Source organism: Equus asinus, chromosome 20 (assembly GCF_041296235.1).
Source record: "Equus asinus isolate D_3611 breed Donkey chromosome 20, EquAss-T2T_v2, whole genome shotgun sequence".
In the NCBI taxonomy this organism is placed as follows: domain Eukaryota; kingdom Metazoa; phylum Chordata; class Mammalia; order Perissodactyla; family Equidae; genus Equus; species Equus asinus.
The window spans coordinates 111,945,522-111,962,634 of record NC_091809.1 but is presented as its reverse complement, the minus strand read 5'-3'; the positions used below and the strand labels follow the sequence as shown (position 1 = coordinate 111,962,634).

Here is a 17,113-nt window from a genome sequence, read left to right as displayed (position 1 = left end):
AAAACATACACCTACGGAGAGAATTCATCCTCAAATGGAAACACCTCCAAATTCTTCTGCCAAAAGTATAAACAGATTTACAAAAGAAATACAACATTTGAAAGATGCTCATATATGCACCAAATAGAAGTAAGACCAGACAGTCAAGGCACATTTGAAAATTAATCCAAATTCACTGCAAAGGTCCTCTCATCAGTTTCTAACATTTTAAGAGTAACCTCATCAGTCTTCAAAAGCAGGAGGGCCTCAGAGCTGATGGGTGTTCTGAAAGCCACTATTCAAGACCAGCCTCCAGCACATACGCAAGCAGCCCTGGCGCCTTCACAAACAGAGGCACCACACCCCGGCTGCGAGAAATACTTAATGCTATTGGTACAACTCCCTCTGAAAACAAATACAGATATTCTCTATATATCATTGGCTTTATCCTACAGTGCTGCATTTTAGAAATAAAGCCTTGCTTCTCAATCAAGTTTTCATAACCTTAGTAGCAGGAGTCTTATAACCGTTCTGTCAGGCTTGGTGTGCAGCTCAGGACGGCCAGATTCAATCATGGACCACAGGCACAGCGGGCCTTTACCCACACGTCCACATCGATGCTGAGCGGGCACCCACTGCAGAGTGCACTGCGTTTCCCCACAGGCTGTAACCGATTACTGACTCCCCATCAGCATGAGGGGCGCATACGGAAAGCCCAGAGGAGGCCAAGGGCTCCTCTCCCAAGGCCAGGGCTGAAAGCCCATCACTTCATGTAACCGCAGTCAGGGGTGACGGACCTGACCTACATTTCTTCTTTTCTCACAGGAGCTCATCACTGTTCTAAGAAGCTATTTTCTAAAATGCATAAAAGAAATGACTTTTAAAACTGCTTAGGAAATGCGCATTCCTCAAATATCATTTATAGCAATCTTATAAGGAATAGTTTATCCAGAAGATAATCGGAAACCTGGCCTAAAACAAGCTCAGAGACAGCAAGGAGTGCTTTATGAGGGTACCCCACGTAGCATCTTCCTTTAGATTGTCATTTAGACAGCACACAGTCTTAAAAACACTACGATTAAAACTTCAATCAGTACATAATTTAATAAAAAGAAGTTTTAAACATATAAAACATTAATTAGGAATGTGTAATTCGATATTTTTCATTAGTTATAAAAAACAGCTTTCACGGCTTCAGCAGTTCTGTGAACTTATCAACGAAACACAATAATCACTACTAAGGACAGGTCATAATTATAAACAACGATGCCGGGAGGAGTGAAGAAGGAGCAGCACCTCGATGCCGTGCGCCGCTCCCTGGGGGGCTGCAGTGTGTGGAGGCCCCACCCCACAAGCACCCACCGAGCCGCAGCAGGTCGTACTCCTTCTTGGTCTCTTCATGGCCTAGAATTTTCCACGCCTGATCAATCTCGATGAACTTCCGCACACACTCCTCCACCGCTTCTGCTGGTGCATCTGCACTCTGTCTGTCTGGATGATACTGCCAATCAAAAACAAGGACAGTGGTGAAAAGAGAGGCGTGAAGGGAGAAGAAAAAAAATTAAATCTGAGCTTGAGATAAGAGAGAAGGTGATGAGAAGAAGAAATTAAGATGCCGTGGCAACGGGACAAGTGGTGGGCACAGGAGACGATGCCAGGTTAATTAGACCACTCGAGTAGCTACGAATCCACCAGTGACATGATCCGTCACAACGCGCTAAGACGGCAGTTTCTGGATAATTTGCTGATGGAATCATTGGTCTCATGGACAATCTCCCTAGTGAGGAACACAAACAGAAACAGGCCCGTGCAGATGAGCAGCCACGACAGAGGAGCAGCTCACAGCCTGCAGAGCGGGTGGCTTTCCTGACAGGGCGAGCTTGGCTGCAGCACCCTTGCAAAGGGATCACCAGTGTTTTCTTTCGAAATCAGATTATATAGCCATACTTTAAAATAAAACACCTCTCACCTTCTGGCCCAGCCCTGAAGGTTTGAAAGTTACAAGTCCCCAAACATAAATTTTTATTGAACAATGGTTACTCTAGGGCAGATTTCTAAGAAACAACTTCAAAGAACTCAAGGAAACGTGTGAATGGAAATTAATTCATGAGTAAACTTTCTTACATGTTTTCTAAGTGTAAGAAATGTTGAAGAGTGTTTTCAACAGGCAGCAACTTCTTCACACTGAAGCTGGATGCCATCTCGTCAGTTCTCCGGCGTCAGTGTGAATGCACTTACTGGACCCCTCCCTTTCAGGGTCCGCTTCCCCCTCGTGTCCTGCATGCTCTATGGTGCTCCCTTCCTTTTCATCTACCCGTTCTTCTGAAAGAACCATTGTGTCGCTTGCTTTCAGCAGTCTCTCAGCAAACAAGCGAGAAGAGGTTATCTAAATTTAGAGGCACTTTGCTCAAGTAAACCAGGGATGACAGTAGCAGATATTCAGACATGTAATTTTTTCACTCTCAAGTAAATAAGCAACCACTTGGTAGTATTCATCCAGAATTTTCGACCTGCAATTACTTAGCCTGCACGTTTTATCAAATATATTACGGAATGTATTTTAACTTACCTTAGGAATTTCCTTTGAACTAGTGGGATAGTTTTTTCCCTTCAGTTCTTACTCTTTTTTTCTCCAAAGTTTTTATAATACAACAAGCAAATTGCCATAGTCACATTTCATGACACTAACGTGCTTAGTTCACATACTCATCAATTAACAGTAAAATCATTTATATTCTTTCACTGACTGCTCCACAGACATTGAAAGAGCACAAAACATCTACAAGAACCACGTCATTTGTTATTCAAGTTGGTAAGGCCACAGTCACTCAGTGAGATGTGGGAAGTTCATGAAGTCAAATGACTTCAATTCTCTACCTAGAATTCAAGAGTATGGAAGTGTGTGCCCACGGTGCAGACTAGGCTGCTGGCTTTGTCAGCGAGGTGCTCTCAGGCTGCACTTCTCCATACTGCTGCTGACCCTCACTGCAGAGCACAGGCTCTGAGACATTCGCTTGCACAGAAGAGAAGACAAACTTCACGCACGCTGGGAGAGAGGCTACAGGGCAGACAAAGAGGAGTCGGCTTCCATTTTACCCCTGGCAATCTATTTCTCTTCCCTGTGCCAAATGTATCAGTTATCAACACTTAAATATTTCATCTAACTAATACAATGACTGCAGAAAGAGAAAAGGAAACTAAAGCTTTATTGTTTCCTCTTTTTGGGGTCATGATTTATTAAATGATGCTCATAAAAGCTATTCCCATACTGAAGTTTAAGCAGTCCCTAATGCTGGGATATTAAGTAAGATCCCAAAGCCAAAACAGAGTTGTCCACGCCAAACTCTCACTGATCCATTCCTCTAACACTATGCGAAGAAGATTTATGGAACAAGCTTGGTATGATTCAATGTTATTACATGCAACATGCTCAAATACGTAGCTAGTACACATTTAAGATACACTTACATGTGAAAACTCAGTCTCATATGTCACAAGCATTGAGAAGGTCCTAGAGAAATCAGTCTAGACTAAAACCAAACAGTAGAAGTCTAGGCTAAAAGATAAACTTCTAATAGGCCACTACGGAAAGTCTCCTTGGTACAACAAACAAAATAGATGGGCCTGATGATGCACCAGCCTGACCAGAAAGCCCTGTGAAACCAGGAGTTAGTTCGCGGCTGCCCAGACTACAGGCTACCACTGCATCTTAGCACGTCGATATCAGTCCTATGATCGTCCAAGCACAGTTCAAGCTCTTTCACTAATTTGGTATCTTCCTGACCACTATTTTGAATAAATAACTCACCATTTGAGGCTTTTAGGTCTATTCTGTAGTGCTAATAGAATGTAATAAATTTTATTCCATGGTACAGAGTTTAGTTAAAAATGGTAGTTATAGCAAGAAAATAAGTATATCATTTAGGTGCTAAAAGCCTCAGTCCAACTTGTTTTGACAGCAAGTTCCAGAAGAAAATGAAGGTCCAAAAAAGAACGATGCATTCCATGGTAGGATGACAACAGCCCCCAAAGACACCGGTTCCTAATCGCTGGCAACTGTAAATGCTACCTTATTTGGAAAAAGGGTCTTTGCAGGTGTGATTAAGTTAAAGATCTTGAAATGGGGGGATTATCCTCAAGCATCCAGGTGGGCCTGAAATACAATCAAAGTGTTCTTATAAAAAAGAGGCAGCAGGAGATTTGACACACAGGAGAAGGTGATGTGGAGAATGTGCAGAGAGAGAAAGAGATTTGAAATACTGGCCTTAAAGACTGGAGCAATGAGGCCACAAGCCAAGGAAAGCTGGCAGCCACTGGAAGCTGGAAGAGACTAGGAAAGGACTCTCCCCTAAGCCTCTAGAGGAAGCAGGACCAGCCAACCTTGATTTCAGCCCAGGTATGCAGATTTGTGGACGCCTGCCCTGCAGAACTGGGAGAGAATAAACTCCTGTCATTTTAAGCCACGAAGTACATGGTAATTTATTTGGCAGCCACAAGAAAACTACAAAGTTTACATATATCTACTGGTTTAAAACTGTAATAGAACAGATGCTACAACTTTTTAAGATGTTTCAATTACAAGGTCTATTAATAAAATGGTGTCATTATTATGTACATTCTTAACTGTAAAATCTGAAATTATTCTTTATTGCTCATGGGAACTCAAGCCCCTAAGAGTAGGTTTCAAGATTCCTGCTATCTCTGTATCTGAGCCCTCCAGGGAGGCGGGCTCCATCATTCACCAGCACCTGAGGGGTGCAGTCATCTTCCTTTGGTGTCAGGTTTATTTTATTCTCTGTCCTTCTTTCCTTTGATCCCCACTAACCAAACCTTCCCACCGTTGAGAGCCCAAAGCTACTCTTACTTCATTCATTCACTGATCGAATGAAAGATAAAATGAAAAGCATCCTGTGTTCCAGGGACTCACTCTGTAACTGAGGAGCCAGGAACCGCCACAGAGAGACAGCACAAAGAGACAGCACGGACTCCCTTCACTGGAAGGCCAGCGGAATCATATGACAACAGGGAGTCTGAGGAAAACACTCACCCACCAAATAGAAAAAATACGGATACTCCTCACTAACAGAACAGGCATGTACTAACACTAATGTTGCAAAGTTCGTTGATTTTAACTGACTTCTGTTTGCTACTGATTCAGTTTCAGAACTACACTGAAATGCATTTTGCTAGAATTGGAAAAACTTAGTCACCTCCAAGCAAAGAACTCAAAATTAAGAAATCAACAAATCTTGCAACAATTGGAAAATAAAGTTTAAGAAATTACCAATTACGATATCATCAAGAAAAAGAATAAGGAAATACTTTGGAATAAAACACATGGATGATGTGTAAGATGTCTACACTAAAAACTACAAAACATCATGAAGAGAAAGCAAAGGCCTAAACAATGGAGAGAAATCATGTGTTTACGGATGGGAAGATCACATCCACTCTCCCCAAACTGATACATAAATCTAATGCAATTCCTCTCAAAATTCCAGTGGGCTCCTCTGAAGAAGTACATGGGATGACTGTGATACTTACGTGGAAATACAAAGATCTACAGCAGGCAAAGAATCTTGAAAAAGAACAAAGGTGAAGGACGTACATTACCTGATTTTGAGACTTATTATGAAGCGACAGTAATCAAGATGATAGCACTGGTACAAATATATACAAATTGATCAGTGGAACAGAATAAAGAGTCTAGAAATAGACCAGACATACACGGTCAACAGATTGTCAATGAAGGTGCCAAGGCAATTCAGTGAGGAAGGGCCAGCCTACAGCCAACAGTACTGAAACAACTGGATGTCCATGTGGGAAAGAAGTTAACCTCACGCCTTCTCATACCATACACAAAACTAATTCAAGATGAATCACAGACATACATGTGAAACACAGAATCATAAAGCGTCTAGAAGGAAACACAAGAGAATATCTCTGCCCCTTGGGTAGGCACAGTCTGCTTTGACAGAAAACCAAAAGCGCAAACTATGATGACACAAAATTGATAAATAGAACATCACATTTTAAAGCACTCTGCTCATCAAAGACACCATTAAGAAAACAAATAGACAAGCCACAGACTGGGAAAAAAATACTGGCTAAATATATATCTAACAAAGGACTTGTATCCAGAATATACACAAAAAAATGGTATAAACTGATGATAAAAAAACACACTAATTAAAAATCAGGGGGAAAAACTTGAACACTTTTCAAAAGAAGACAGATGAACAATGTGCACATGACCATGTGCTCAAACTTTTCCATTAGTTATCAGAAAAATTATATTGAAATCATGAGATACTACTAAACGCTCATAGAACGGCTAAAGTAACGAAGACTGATAATGCTGAATGTTGGCGAGGATGGAGAACACCTGGAATTCTCACGTGTTGCTGGCAGGAAACTCTGGCAATTTCTTATAAAGATACACAGACATCTACTCTGTGGTCAAGCAATTCCACTTCTGCATTTTTATCCAACAGAACTAAAACATAAAAACATATGTCCACAAAAAGACTTATAAAAGAATATACTCACAGTCCTAGTCATAACAGCCAAAAAGTGGAATCAGAAATGTCCATCAACAGGAGAATGGAAAGACAAATCGTAGTGTATCTATAGAGGTGAATACCATTCAACAAAAGGATAAACGAGGACACACTCAACAACAGAGATGAACGTCTGAAACATTGTTGAGCAGAAGCAGCGAGAACAAAAGGGTACATATCAAAGATCACAATGATACAAAATACAAACTCAGGCAAAGCTAACCCACTGTGACAGAAATTAGACATTGGGTTCCAGGTGGGAACGGGAAATTAACTGGACAGGGGCACAAGGGAATTTTCTGGAGGAATGGAAATATTCTCTATCTTGTTTGGGTTGGTGGTTACGTGGTATCATATCTCACCAAACTGAACACTTAAGATGCGTGCATTTTTCATTGTGTGTTAACCATATCTCAATAAAAAAAAAACTTCAGACATGTCTAAACTTTTTAAAAGGAATTTAGCAATTCTTTTTAAGCCATAAAGGAAAACTGAGAAATTTGTTCCAATATTAATACATGGACAAGTACAATAAAATCACAGAAAATTAATGAAAAGACGGATATGATTTAGTGAAAAGTCTGAATTACAGACTAGTACATGGAAGTATAGTTTTATTACTTTCAAGTACATATACCAACCGCTAAAAACTTTAAAACATTTAAAAAAGGTAAGTATTGCTGAGTAGAGGACTAAAGTACAGTCAAAATTAAAACAGCATACGTCACAATACTAAAACATGGAGAGAGTGTCTCTGTGCTTCTTTACCACAACACAGCGAAGGTGTGCATCCCCTTCACGTCCCAGCAAACTGATGTCTGACCTCTCTCAGATGATTCTCACATTATGACCCACGCAACTTCCTCACATTTGCGGCAAAGTTTTCAATCATACAGACCTATGTTCTTTAAATCCCCATGCCATTCAGCGAGGATGGGAGCCATGAGCACAGACAGAAGATTCAGAAACTGTCTTGATACAAAAGTATAGGACCACTCAGGATACTACAAAAGACACACCTACAGAAAATGATCTCACCAGGATCAGCATGTGTTCTACTTCCTGACCAACTAGCTGAGTAATGCTTTAATTATGGACTCAATTCTGACTAGCTGAGATTTTATGGCAGTGGCTTGTCCAATATGGAACATTTTTAGATTTTCCCCATATAATAAATCCAAGTGCTTTTCTAAATTACTAATTCTGGAGTGACTGTCACAATGCGTCAGCCCAGTGCAACTCAAAATGTAGTCCTCAGGTCTGCAGTATCAGCATTACTCAAGAGCTCCTCAGAAGATGGCCCCCTCCCAAAGGTACAGAGGGGGACCCCAGAATCTGTGTTTCACCAGACTCTCCAGGCATTTACTATGCATGCTCCAGGCTGAACAGCACACTGTTAGCCCCTGCTACTTAGATCACGGGATTAGTTGCAAATCAGAAAATTAGCGCTTCGCAAAAATTTCCCCTTGACAGATGCATCTCTCCAAATGCGTATCCAAGAAAAGAACGCTGAGTAACACCATAACTGTGAACCTGTAACACACAATGAATCCTGCTGAGTGTCCATGCCAGACATTTGTTAACAATTGATTCCTTCTGTCCACTAGGCATAAATGCCGACCTCTGTTTTATTCTTTGCACAAACGCCAACTCATTTCAGTGAGGAAGCAGCTGATGAAATCCTAACAATATCCAGTGGTATTTTAACCTGCTGATTTTTTTTTAAGAGGCAGATATAAGTGGTATCAGGTGTCAGCTACTGAACACTGCAATGGTGTCCACCGAAAGGTTTAACACAAAGACAAGTGTTTTTCTACCAGGAGGGAAAAAACCTGAAATATGCATAAGTTGTGAAAAGGGCAAAATACAATACATGGTGAAAATTCCAGAATTTTTTAGTGAAAATTTATGTATTCATTAGCTCCAAATGACCTTTTCTATTGGCCAAGCAGCACACAAAGTTGAAATAAAATGGTATTTCTTTTTTTTTTAAATGAAAGCAAAGAAACTTTTTCTGCTTTTTCTCCCCGAATCCCCCAGCACACAGTTGTATATTCTAGCTGTGGCATGTGGGACGCTGCCTCAATGCAGCCTGATGAGCAGTGCCATGTCTGCACCCAGGATCCGAACCAGCGAAACCCCGGGCCACCGAAGCAGAGCGCACGAACTTAACCACTCAGCCACGGGGCCAGCCCCTGCTATTTCTTTAAAGTAAATGCAAAAGACAATTTTATGGTAAATTGCCCACTATACAACAAGATAATTTCATACCACCTATAAAGAGGTCCACCTGCTTTAATGCCTTTCTTACATTCCTCTTTAAAAGGAAACACTGCTTTATTTTACTAGTAGCTTGCTACTTAAATCTTAAATTGAAAAAAAGGGAGATCAGACATTAACTCTTTACTACACATTTGCGATTATGCTGTTTTGATTTATAATATATTGGCTGCAAATAGGAAGTAAAAGTCAACTACGAAAAAGGACTCTGGGAAAATTTGATTAAGCAAAATTCCCAAATCATCATGCTATTATCTGATCTATGTGGCCCCTGAGGATACAGCCCCTCGTTTCTTCTCTACATATTAACAGATGAATTTAGTACCATTAATATGATGCTAGCTCTCTATCTCTGGCTTCGAACTTTCTTGAATTCCAGGAAAAAGTTTCAAAATACCTTCTAAAAGCTATCTTACACGACAAGTTCAACATGTCCAAAACCCAGTTTATCACCTGGACTCTAAAACTAGTTCCTCCTCCTGCTGGAGTCCTTGTTCTGCGAAATCATCCCCATGCTCAACACACGCTGAAGGAAGGAGCGAGAGAAAAACAAGCACGTTTCCTAACAATCCAGGCTGCAATATCAGGGTACCCTCACTTCCCTCATCCCATTAACCATCCAGTTCTATAGATTTTACCCACACTACGTCCTTTCCATTCCCAATGCGAAACCTCGTTCAAACAACGTTAGCTCTTACCCAGTCTTCAGCATTCCCCTTCCAACAGCTCTCCAGTCCATCCACCTTCTTCCAAATGCACCTGCAACCCTGCCCATGTCCTCCAGCTCAAAAATCTGAGGCAACCTATTGCATAATGAATTACAGTCATAATCTTTATCCTTACAGGCAAAGTCCTCCAATAAAAGAACCCCAACCTACCATTCCAGCATTCCTGTTATGAGTATTAGAGAAACGCCACCCAGGTCAGGCTAGTCATTCTAGACAGTCCCAGGCAGCACCCCTCAACACTCACGCTGTCGGTTTCCAAGGCTGATTCATGCCATCGTCTCCACCAGATCAAGCTTCACCAGTTCAAGCGCATCTCTTCCATGAAGCCATGTTTACCAGCCTACCCAGAGGGGAATCACACTTGTGTGTGTTTTTGAATTCCTTCAATCTTCCTAATTCTCAAGGAACTGAGTTACTTGTGGACTCAGCCCCCCAAGAACGCTGAATACAACAGACACTGTCTGAACCACACCCGGATCTCCACGGGGATCAGCACAGCGCCTCCTTGCACGAGCGTCCTCCCTGAACACTCGTGCATGTAAATTATGTGTGTAAAACTGTCCCCAAAAGTACAAAATCCGAAACTCCCCGCTTTTCGTCAGCACTGAGGGGAGGCGCAGACGTCAGGTTTAATCTGAGGTTTTGCACTTCTGTGCCTTTTCTCTCACACTCTTCCCCAGTAAACAAGGATTTCCTAGGTCATTTTATTCACTGACACCATGAACAGATGTGACATGCGGATATGCTTCGGCCCGATGGTCATCTTCAAATACTTTCCAAGCTGAGGAATGAACTACAGTGAAAACAAACAGTAAGCGGAAAATTAAAAAACTGTATACTTAAAAAAATGGACGTCCAGAGTGAGACTTAAATATAAGAGGAGGCCAAATCCTTAAAAAAAGTCCTTAAAGTCCCTTTCTCCGCCCCTCCTAGTCCTCCAGCCAGGAGCGCGTCACCGTCTCCCACACCGACTCTGGACCACCGCAAAGAAAGCACGTGTCATCACACAGCAGATTTTATCAGTGTCCCTGCAAAAAGACGGCTGGGTGGTGGTGTGGGTTTTGCTTTTTTTGCCAATGACTCTGGGGACAGAATCCCATTCAGGTACCATCTTGCCAGGCCCCCAAAGGACCAATGTTGAATTTCCATGCTGTCACAGCGGATACACATTCCAAACAGACGACGACACAGACTACGACTGAGGAACTTCAAAGCAGGCACACAGAACCCTGAGTCAAAGCTTACTGTGGGCCACCCTGTGCCGAGTCCAGTCATCACCACATTCTGAGGCACTCAGCATCTCTAAAGATAATAAACACTCATTTCTTTGAACGTCGGTTGCGATACAAAACTGAAGAGGTCAAGTTGAGAGCATCATGTGAGTACTAAGGCATTAAGCCTGCCCACAATAATATCTGACAGCTAAAATAGCATTTCCCAACATTTGTACTGATAAAGAACTGCTTTTAATTTATTGAAGTATTAAATACAGGCTCTATTAGAATATTTCATGAAAATTCATGGATTCTAAACCTTTGATAATTTTACGAAAACCAAGGACCTTCTCCCCAAAAGTACTTATTATATCCCTAATTTTCTCTCCTCCCAAAATAAGACAAAGAAAAAACCAACAGTTCACTCACTAAAAGTTAATTCCAAATAACTCCATCTCTTGGCCCTTACTCCTGAAACACCGCGACAGTCACAGGTGGCCCTCACCCACCACCCTAGGCCCCCGCTCCCCCCGCCCCCGGCCTTCCACCTGCTTGTCTCACACGGCAGCTTCTCGTGCTCCTCTCTCTTCCAGACTCCTCCAAAAGAGGTCTTGCCGCGTCAGTCCCCAGCTGAAGTGCTCCCGCAGAGTCCTCATAGGCTGGTGCCTCACTTTCCTCTCACACGTGCGAGAAGAGGCAGCCTGAACTTCGGCCTGTCAGCCCCACCCTGCTGCGGTGTCGCCACTGCCACCGCCCGCCAGAAAACAAGCATCAAGTGGACCAGTGGAGAGGGGCTATGAGCATGAGTGCCCCACCACTGGGCCCCTGAAGCTTCTGGAAGGAAAGGACGCAGACACGGGCCTCCCTCGGCCAAGCAGTAAAGAACTCGGATGTGGGAGAGCAGTTTCTCGCACGCACCGCTTTACAACACAGCAAACCTCCCTACCAGCCTCTGCGGAAGGCCCATCTGGGAAGAAGACAGATGGGGAAGCCAGGAAAGGGGGAGAGCAGCTCTGTCAAACGTCCCTTAGACAGAGGAAGGTCTTTCCGCCACATGCACCCCTGGGCCTGCCTGCTGTAGATGGCAATGGTTGTCATCCTCCCAAATGTACAACAGTGGAAAGAAAAAGACTATCCTTGGATCACCAGTGAGAACAGACAGCACAACTACTCATGTCAAAACCTAACCTTTCACCAGGGCTGGCCCAGTGGCGGAGCGGTTAACTTCGCACATTCCACTTTGGTGGCCCAGGGTTCACCAGTTAAGATCCTGGGTGCGGACATGGCACTGCTTGGCAAGTCATGCTGTGGCAGGCGTCCCACGTATAAAGTGGAGGAAGATGGGCACGGATGTTAGCTCAGGGTCAGTCTTCCTCAGCAAAAAGAGGAGGATTGGCAGCAGATGTTAGCTCAGGGCTAATCTTCCTCAAAAAAAAAAAAAAAAATCAATGGTGAGATTAAATGCATAAGGCTGAAGAGTTGGTAGCAATTGTCCTTAATTCTAACTACCTAACAATGATGGAAATTCACCTAAAATTAAACTCGATAAACAAGAGAAGTGACCTTAGTATGACAGAAACTGATGAGTGAAAAAAAAGAAAAAGAAAGCATTTCTTAAGTGTAGTTAAATTCAATGAACTTAATATACTATTTTTGAGATAAAGGCCTAAGTAAGCTTCTCAGGATGCTGAGAAAACATTGACCCTCTGAGAGCATCTCTGGTTTTCCTTATTGCACATCACTGCTGTCATGAAGCAGCTGGCGAGGAAGAGCCGTGCCGAGGGGCAGCGGTAACACATCCGAATAGAGCTTAGGAGGCAAGAGACACACTGACCCACACGGCTCTGTCTGGCTGTTTGTTTCACTTTCTGTAAGACGTCTACTAGCTTAAAACAAGATCATGTTACAAGCGTTTGAAAGTACTGCAATCGTGTCCTTTACACTTGGACACCACATTAAGATAATGAAAGCTAAAAACACAATCACAAAGGTGAAGGGAAGTACAACACACCACTGCCACCTAATGCCCGGTGGAATATTGCTGGAAGGAGCACTCAACAACTCACGGACCGTTTTATGCAACAGCTCACAGCTGAAACATGATTTTTTAAATATGTCTGAACATTTTAAGGTTTTCCGATTCAGAGAAAATATAATCCATATGGCAAGACAGGTAGCCCAAAAGTGTGTTTATCCACTCAAAAGAGGCTTATTATTAACCACCTTACAAGTCAGACACTGGGCTAGCCGATGAGCATCCAATGATGAACAAAACAGGATTCCTGCCCTCGAGGGACTCACAGTCTAGTGGGGGAGACAGACACGTAAACAATTAGTTATAATACAACGGGAAAGATGAGGAGCTAAGAAAAGATGACAGCACGAGAAAGCTGTTAACTTAGAATGAATCAAGGAAGGTTTCTTAATTAACAAAGGTGACATTTGGATTTTGAAGGATGAATAGGAGTTTGCCTGTGGAGGAACTGTGGCAGGGTGGGAGGGGAAAGGCATTCTAGGCAGAGAAAAGCAAATATAAGACAGGAAAGTACTACAGAAGATATCAGAGCTACGACTAACAGAACTGTGACCTATACTGGGGATGAAGGAAAGAACAGATGGGTAGGAAAGTGATCACTGGGGTCAGACCATAAAGGAGCTTCTTAGCATGCTAGGAAACAGGGACCTTTCCCTGTTTAAGACTCCACATTACTTGCGTGATAGGGACATAATCATATTTTTGTTTCAAAGACAACAAACTCTAAGGTGATGGTAGGATGTGGGGGGCGGGCAGGCACCTGTCCACAGGGAAGCCACTGCACTGCCACAGCACCCTGAGGACTGGGCCGGTGACGCCGAGGAGTGAAGCTCGGGGAATCGGACAGAGGAAGGCAGGAAGCTGGGACACAAACCTGCAAGTCACTGTGAAGCGGAGAGGGCTACAGGGACATACAGAGAGCAGTCCCTCTCAATTCTTCTGTGTCATGAACTCCTCTAAAAAGCTGATAAAGAGCTGGGTAGGAAGATACACACACAAAAGCACTAGTGCCTCAATTAACAGTCGCTGATTTGGTGACAAGTGGAGAAAGATAAAGGGAACACTCTGGAGGAGGGTAACATTTACACTTACACGAGAGACAGAGGACAAGACGCTAGAAAGAAAAGAGAACAGCGAGCTCCAGGATAATCAGGCGACAGGCTCCACAGCAGCCGGGGAGGAAAGAGTCGCAAGGCCGAGGGAAGATCCGCGATAGCAGCAAGGGCCCCAGTCAATCCACCGAACGTGGCCAGCAGGAGACATGGCCACCTGGGCAGGCACCGCGTGGAGAAGGGCAGTGGAGGAAAGGCGGGGTTGAGAGGAAAACGGATGGCAGTGGAGGATGGAGAACAGTGCCAGCCAGAGCCAGAAAGGCCAGTGGGGACGCTGCTGAGACACCTCGCTGGCGAGAGGGAAAAGCTAACAGACAGGGAGAATTCAAGACCAAGGGGAGAGAGCTGGAGCAGCACTGACCCTAAACTATGAAAACAGAGCTCTCATTCTGCCTTTACAACTAGTTACGAGACCCTCGCCTCAAAATGGGAAGATGCTCGCTCACCTTTAAGCTGCTCACGAAAAAGGACCTTTGTCCACCGAATGACCACTAACTGCAACCACAGGACGCAGCACACGCGAGGCATCGATAAACAATGAATAAGTTATCTGTCCACGTGTCCCAGTGGTTGGTAAGAAATCAAATGACATAATGTGAGTGAACCTATTCTGAATCCAATTGAAAGTTTTTAAAAACAGGCTGTGGCAGGGGCTGGCCCCATGGCCGAGTGGTTAAGTTCGCGCGCTCCGCTGCAGGCGGCCCAGTGTTTCGTTGGTTCGAATCCTGGGCGCGGACATGGCACTGCTCATCAAACCACGCTGAGACAGCGTCCCACATACCACAACTAGAAGGACCCACAACGAAGAATACACAACTATGTACCGGGGGGCTTTGGGGAGAAAAAGGAAAAAAAAAAAAAAAACAGGCTGTGGCAGGAGAGGGGGGCCAGAGCAAGCCCTCCAACATAACAAATACAACAGAGCCTCATTATCACTGATTCTATATTTGCAAATTCACCTACTTGGTGAAACTTATTTGTAACCCCCAAGTCAACACTTGGGATGTGTCCCCATGATTCACAAACAGGCATGGGGTTGTGAAAAACCTGGGTCACCAGAGGAGCACGTTCCAGCTGAGGTCAAACAAGGCCTCATGGTTCAGCTCTCATACTCTATGCAAATAAGTGTCTTTTTCGCAGTCTATTTAGCACCACATTGTTCCCGTTTTGTGCTTTTTGTTGCAATTTTACTGTTTAAAACCACCCCCGAGCACAGTGTGTTAAGTGCTGTTCAGCGATCCTAAGCCAAGCAGCCTATGATGTGCCTTGTGGGGGAAAATACATGTTTTGGGTAAGCTGCTTCCTTCAGGCATTAGTTACAGTGCTGCTGGTCCTGAGTTTAACGTTAATGGATCAACAATATATATTAGGGGCCGGCCCCGGGGCCTAGTGGTTAAGTTCAGCATGCTCCGCTTCAGCAGCCCAGGGTTCATGGGTTTGGATCCTGGGTGTGGACCTCCACCACCTGTCAGCCATGCTGTGGCAGCGACCCACATACAAAATAGAGGAAGACTGGCACAGATGTTAGCTCAGGGCAAATCTTCTTCAAGCAAAAAGAGAGGAAGACTGGCAACAGATGTTAGCTCAGGGCTAATCTCCCTTACCAAAAAGAATATATATACATATATATTAAAGAGTCTTTAAACAGAAACACACATAAAACAAGTTATGTATTGATCACTTAATGAAACTGTTGTGACCAGAGGCCTGTAGGAACCTAACTCTTTATTTCCCCTAGGAGCAATGGTTCAGAAGTGCTAATTCAGTGTTTGTGACAACATTATAGAACACAACTACAGCAAACAACAAGAATCAACTGTACAACGATCTAATTTATACATTACAACCAATGTACACTCCGCCCCCATTAGAGCACTCCCTGCCCGTCTCCTGCACAGCCCGGGAAGCCTTTAGCTAGGACAATCTGCCCTGAGGATCCTACACCCCCTCCCAGCCAGGCCAGCCCCCTTCTTTTGGGACTGAGGACCCAGGAACTCCCCGCCCAAAGAGCCTGCAGGTGGAGGAGGCGTGGCCCCCAGGGAGGCCTCTGCGGGGTGGGGGGTGGGGGGGCAGGAAGAGAAGGGGGGGAGGGACCAGCACCGGCTCTTGGTCTGGTCTGCTGGGTCTCAGCAGAGCTCAGGGACTCCGAGGGCTCTGAACTTGACCCTGGCTGTCAACAGAGGTACATTTGTCAGGAGAGCATATTTTTCAAGATAAGATAACAGATCATATTTTATTTAATATTATCTTAGCTTGATTTATAACTTCTAAATATGTAAGCATCTGGTATGTAGACCCCAATTTGTATTCTTTCTCTGGGCCTAAAAATAGTAGGAATGGGCCTGATTAACACTAATTTTTACTACTGTCTTTCCACCACCTTATCAAAAGAGGGAGAAAAAAACATCTGGGAAACCTCTTCAGGTTTTTAGTGACCTCAGTGCTAGTTTAGTTAACTTGGAAAAAGAACTCTTTCAATGATAATTTAATCATAAGATTTACCTTACTTAGTTCCCACAGGGATGAGAGTCAGCCATGGCAAAACCATGAGTGATTTAACTTTTACATTTCTAAGACCTTCAGACATTCTAATACAAAACAAACCAACAGGTATACATTTTAATATATAACCTATTTCAGATGCTTTCATGGCACATTCCTCTCATGTGCGTAAGATGGCATCCAGGGAACAGGCAGGGATGGCTAGAGAGTCACGAGTCGGAGGGCGTCCTAGACGGAGAAAGTTTACTAGAAGAGCAAATTCTAAAATGCGCTTAATGTTTCTGAGCAGATTACAGCTCACACAACACGTGATTCAATACGCAGCTTTCTCGTGCTTCCTTACGCGACAGTAAACTGCTCCAGTTGAGGACCTCACCACCTAAAGCTCGTTTTAACATTGACTTTCTAAAAGCTCAACACTAAGGTTGTAAAATAATTTGTCACATTATTTTTAAATAATTTTTAAATTACAAGGTAGTGCATAAGAGTCGCTATGATTACGAAGCAGTCATGCTCAAACCAAAGATTCACTAAAATGAGTAACCGAGGCTCTTTTAAAGCTTTTTTCAGTCTTATACTTTTAATGACTATTAACTCCTCTTCCTAAGAAAGGTCTTCTTTAACTTAATAAACCAAAAACTATACACTTAGATTCCCCATTTTGCTTTTCACATACTGTCCTTTCACTATCTAGCACATTTAT

At 43.4% G+C, this 17,113-nt stretch overlaps 1 protein-coding gene across 2 annotated transcripts in view; it reads right to left on the bottom strand.

Moving 5' to 3' along the window:
• DNAJC24 (DnaJ heat shock protein family (Hsp40) member C24) overlaps positions 1-17,113 on the bottom strand; it is a 54,436-nt gene that overhangs the window by 17,026 nt on the left and 20,297 nt on the right. For both annotated transcript variants that reach the window (XM_070491428.1, XM_070491429.1), the window contains exon 2: positions 1,342-1,480. In XM_070491428.1, coding sequence (XP_070347529.1) covers positions 1,342-1,480 — 139 coding nt within the window. The remainder of the gene's footprint in view (positions 1-1,341; positions 1,481-17,113) is intronic.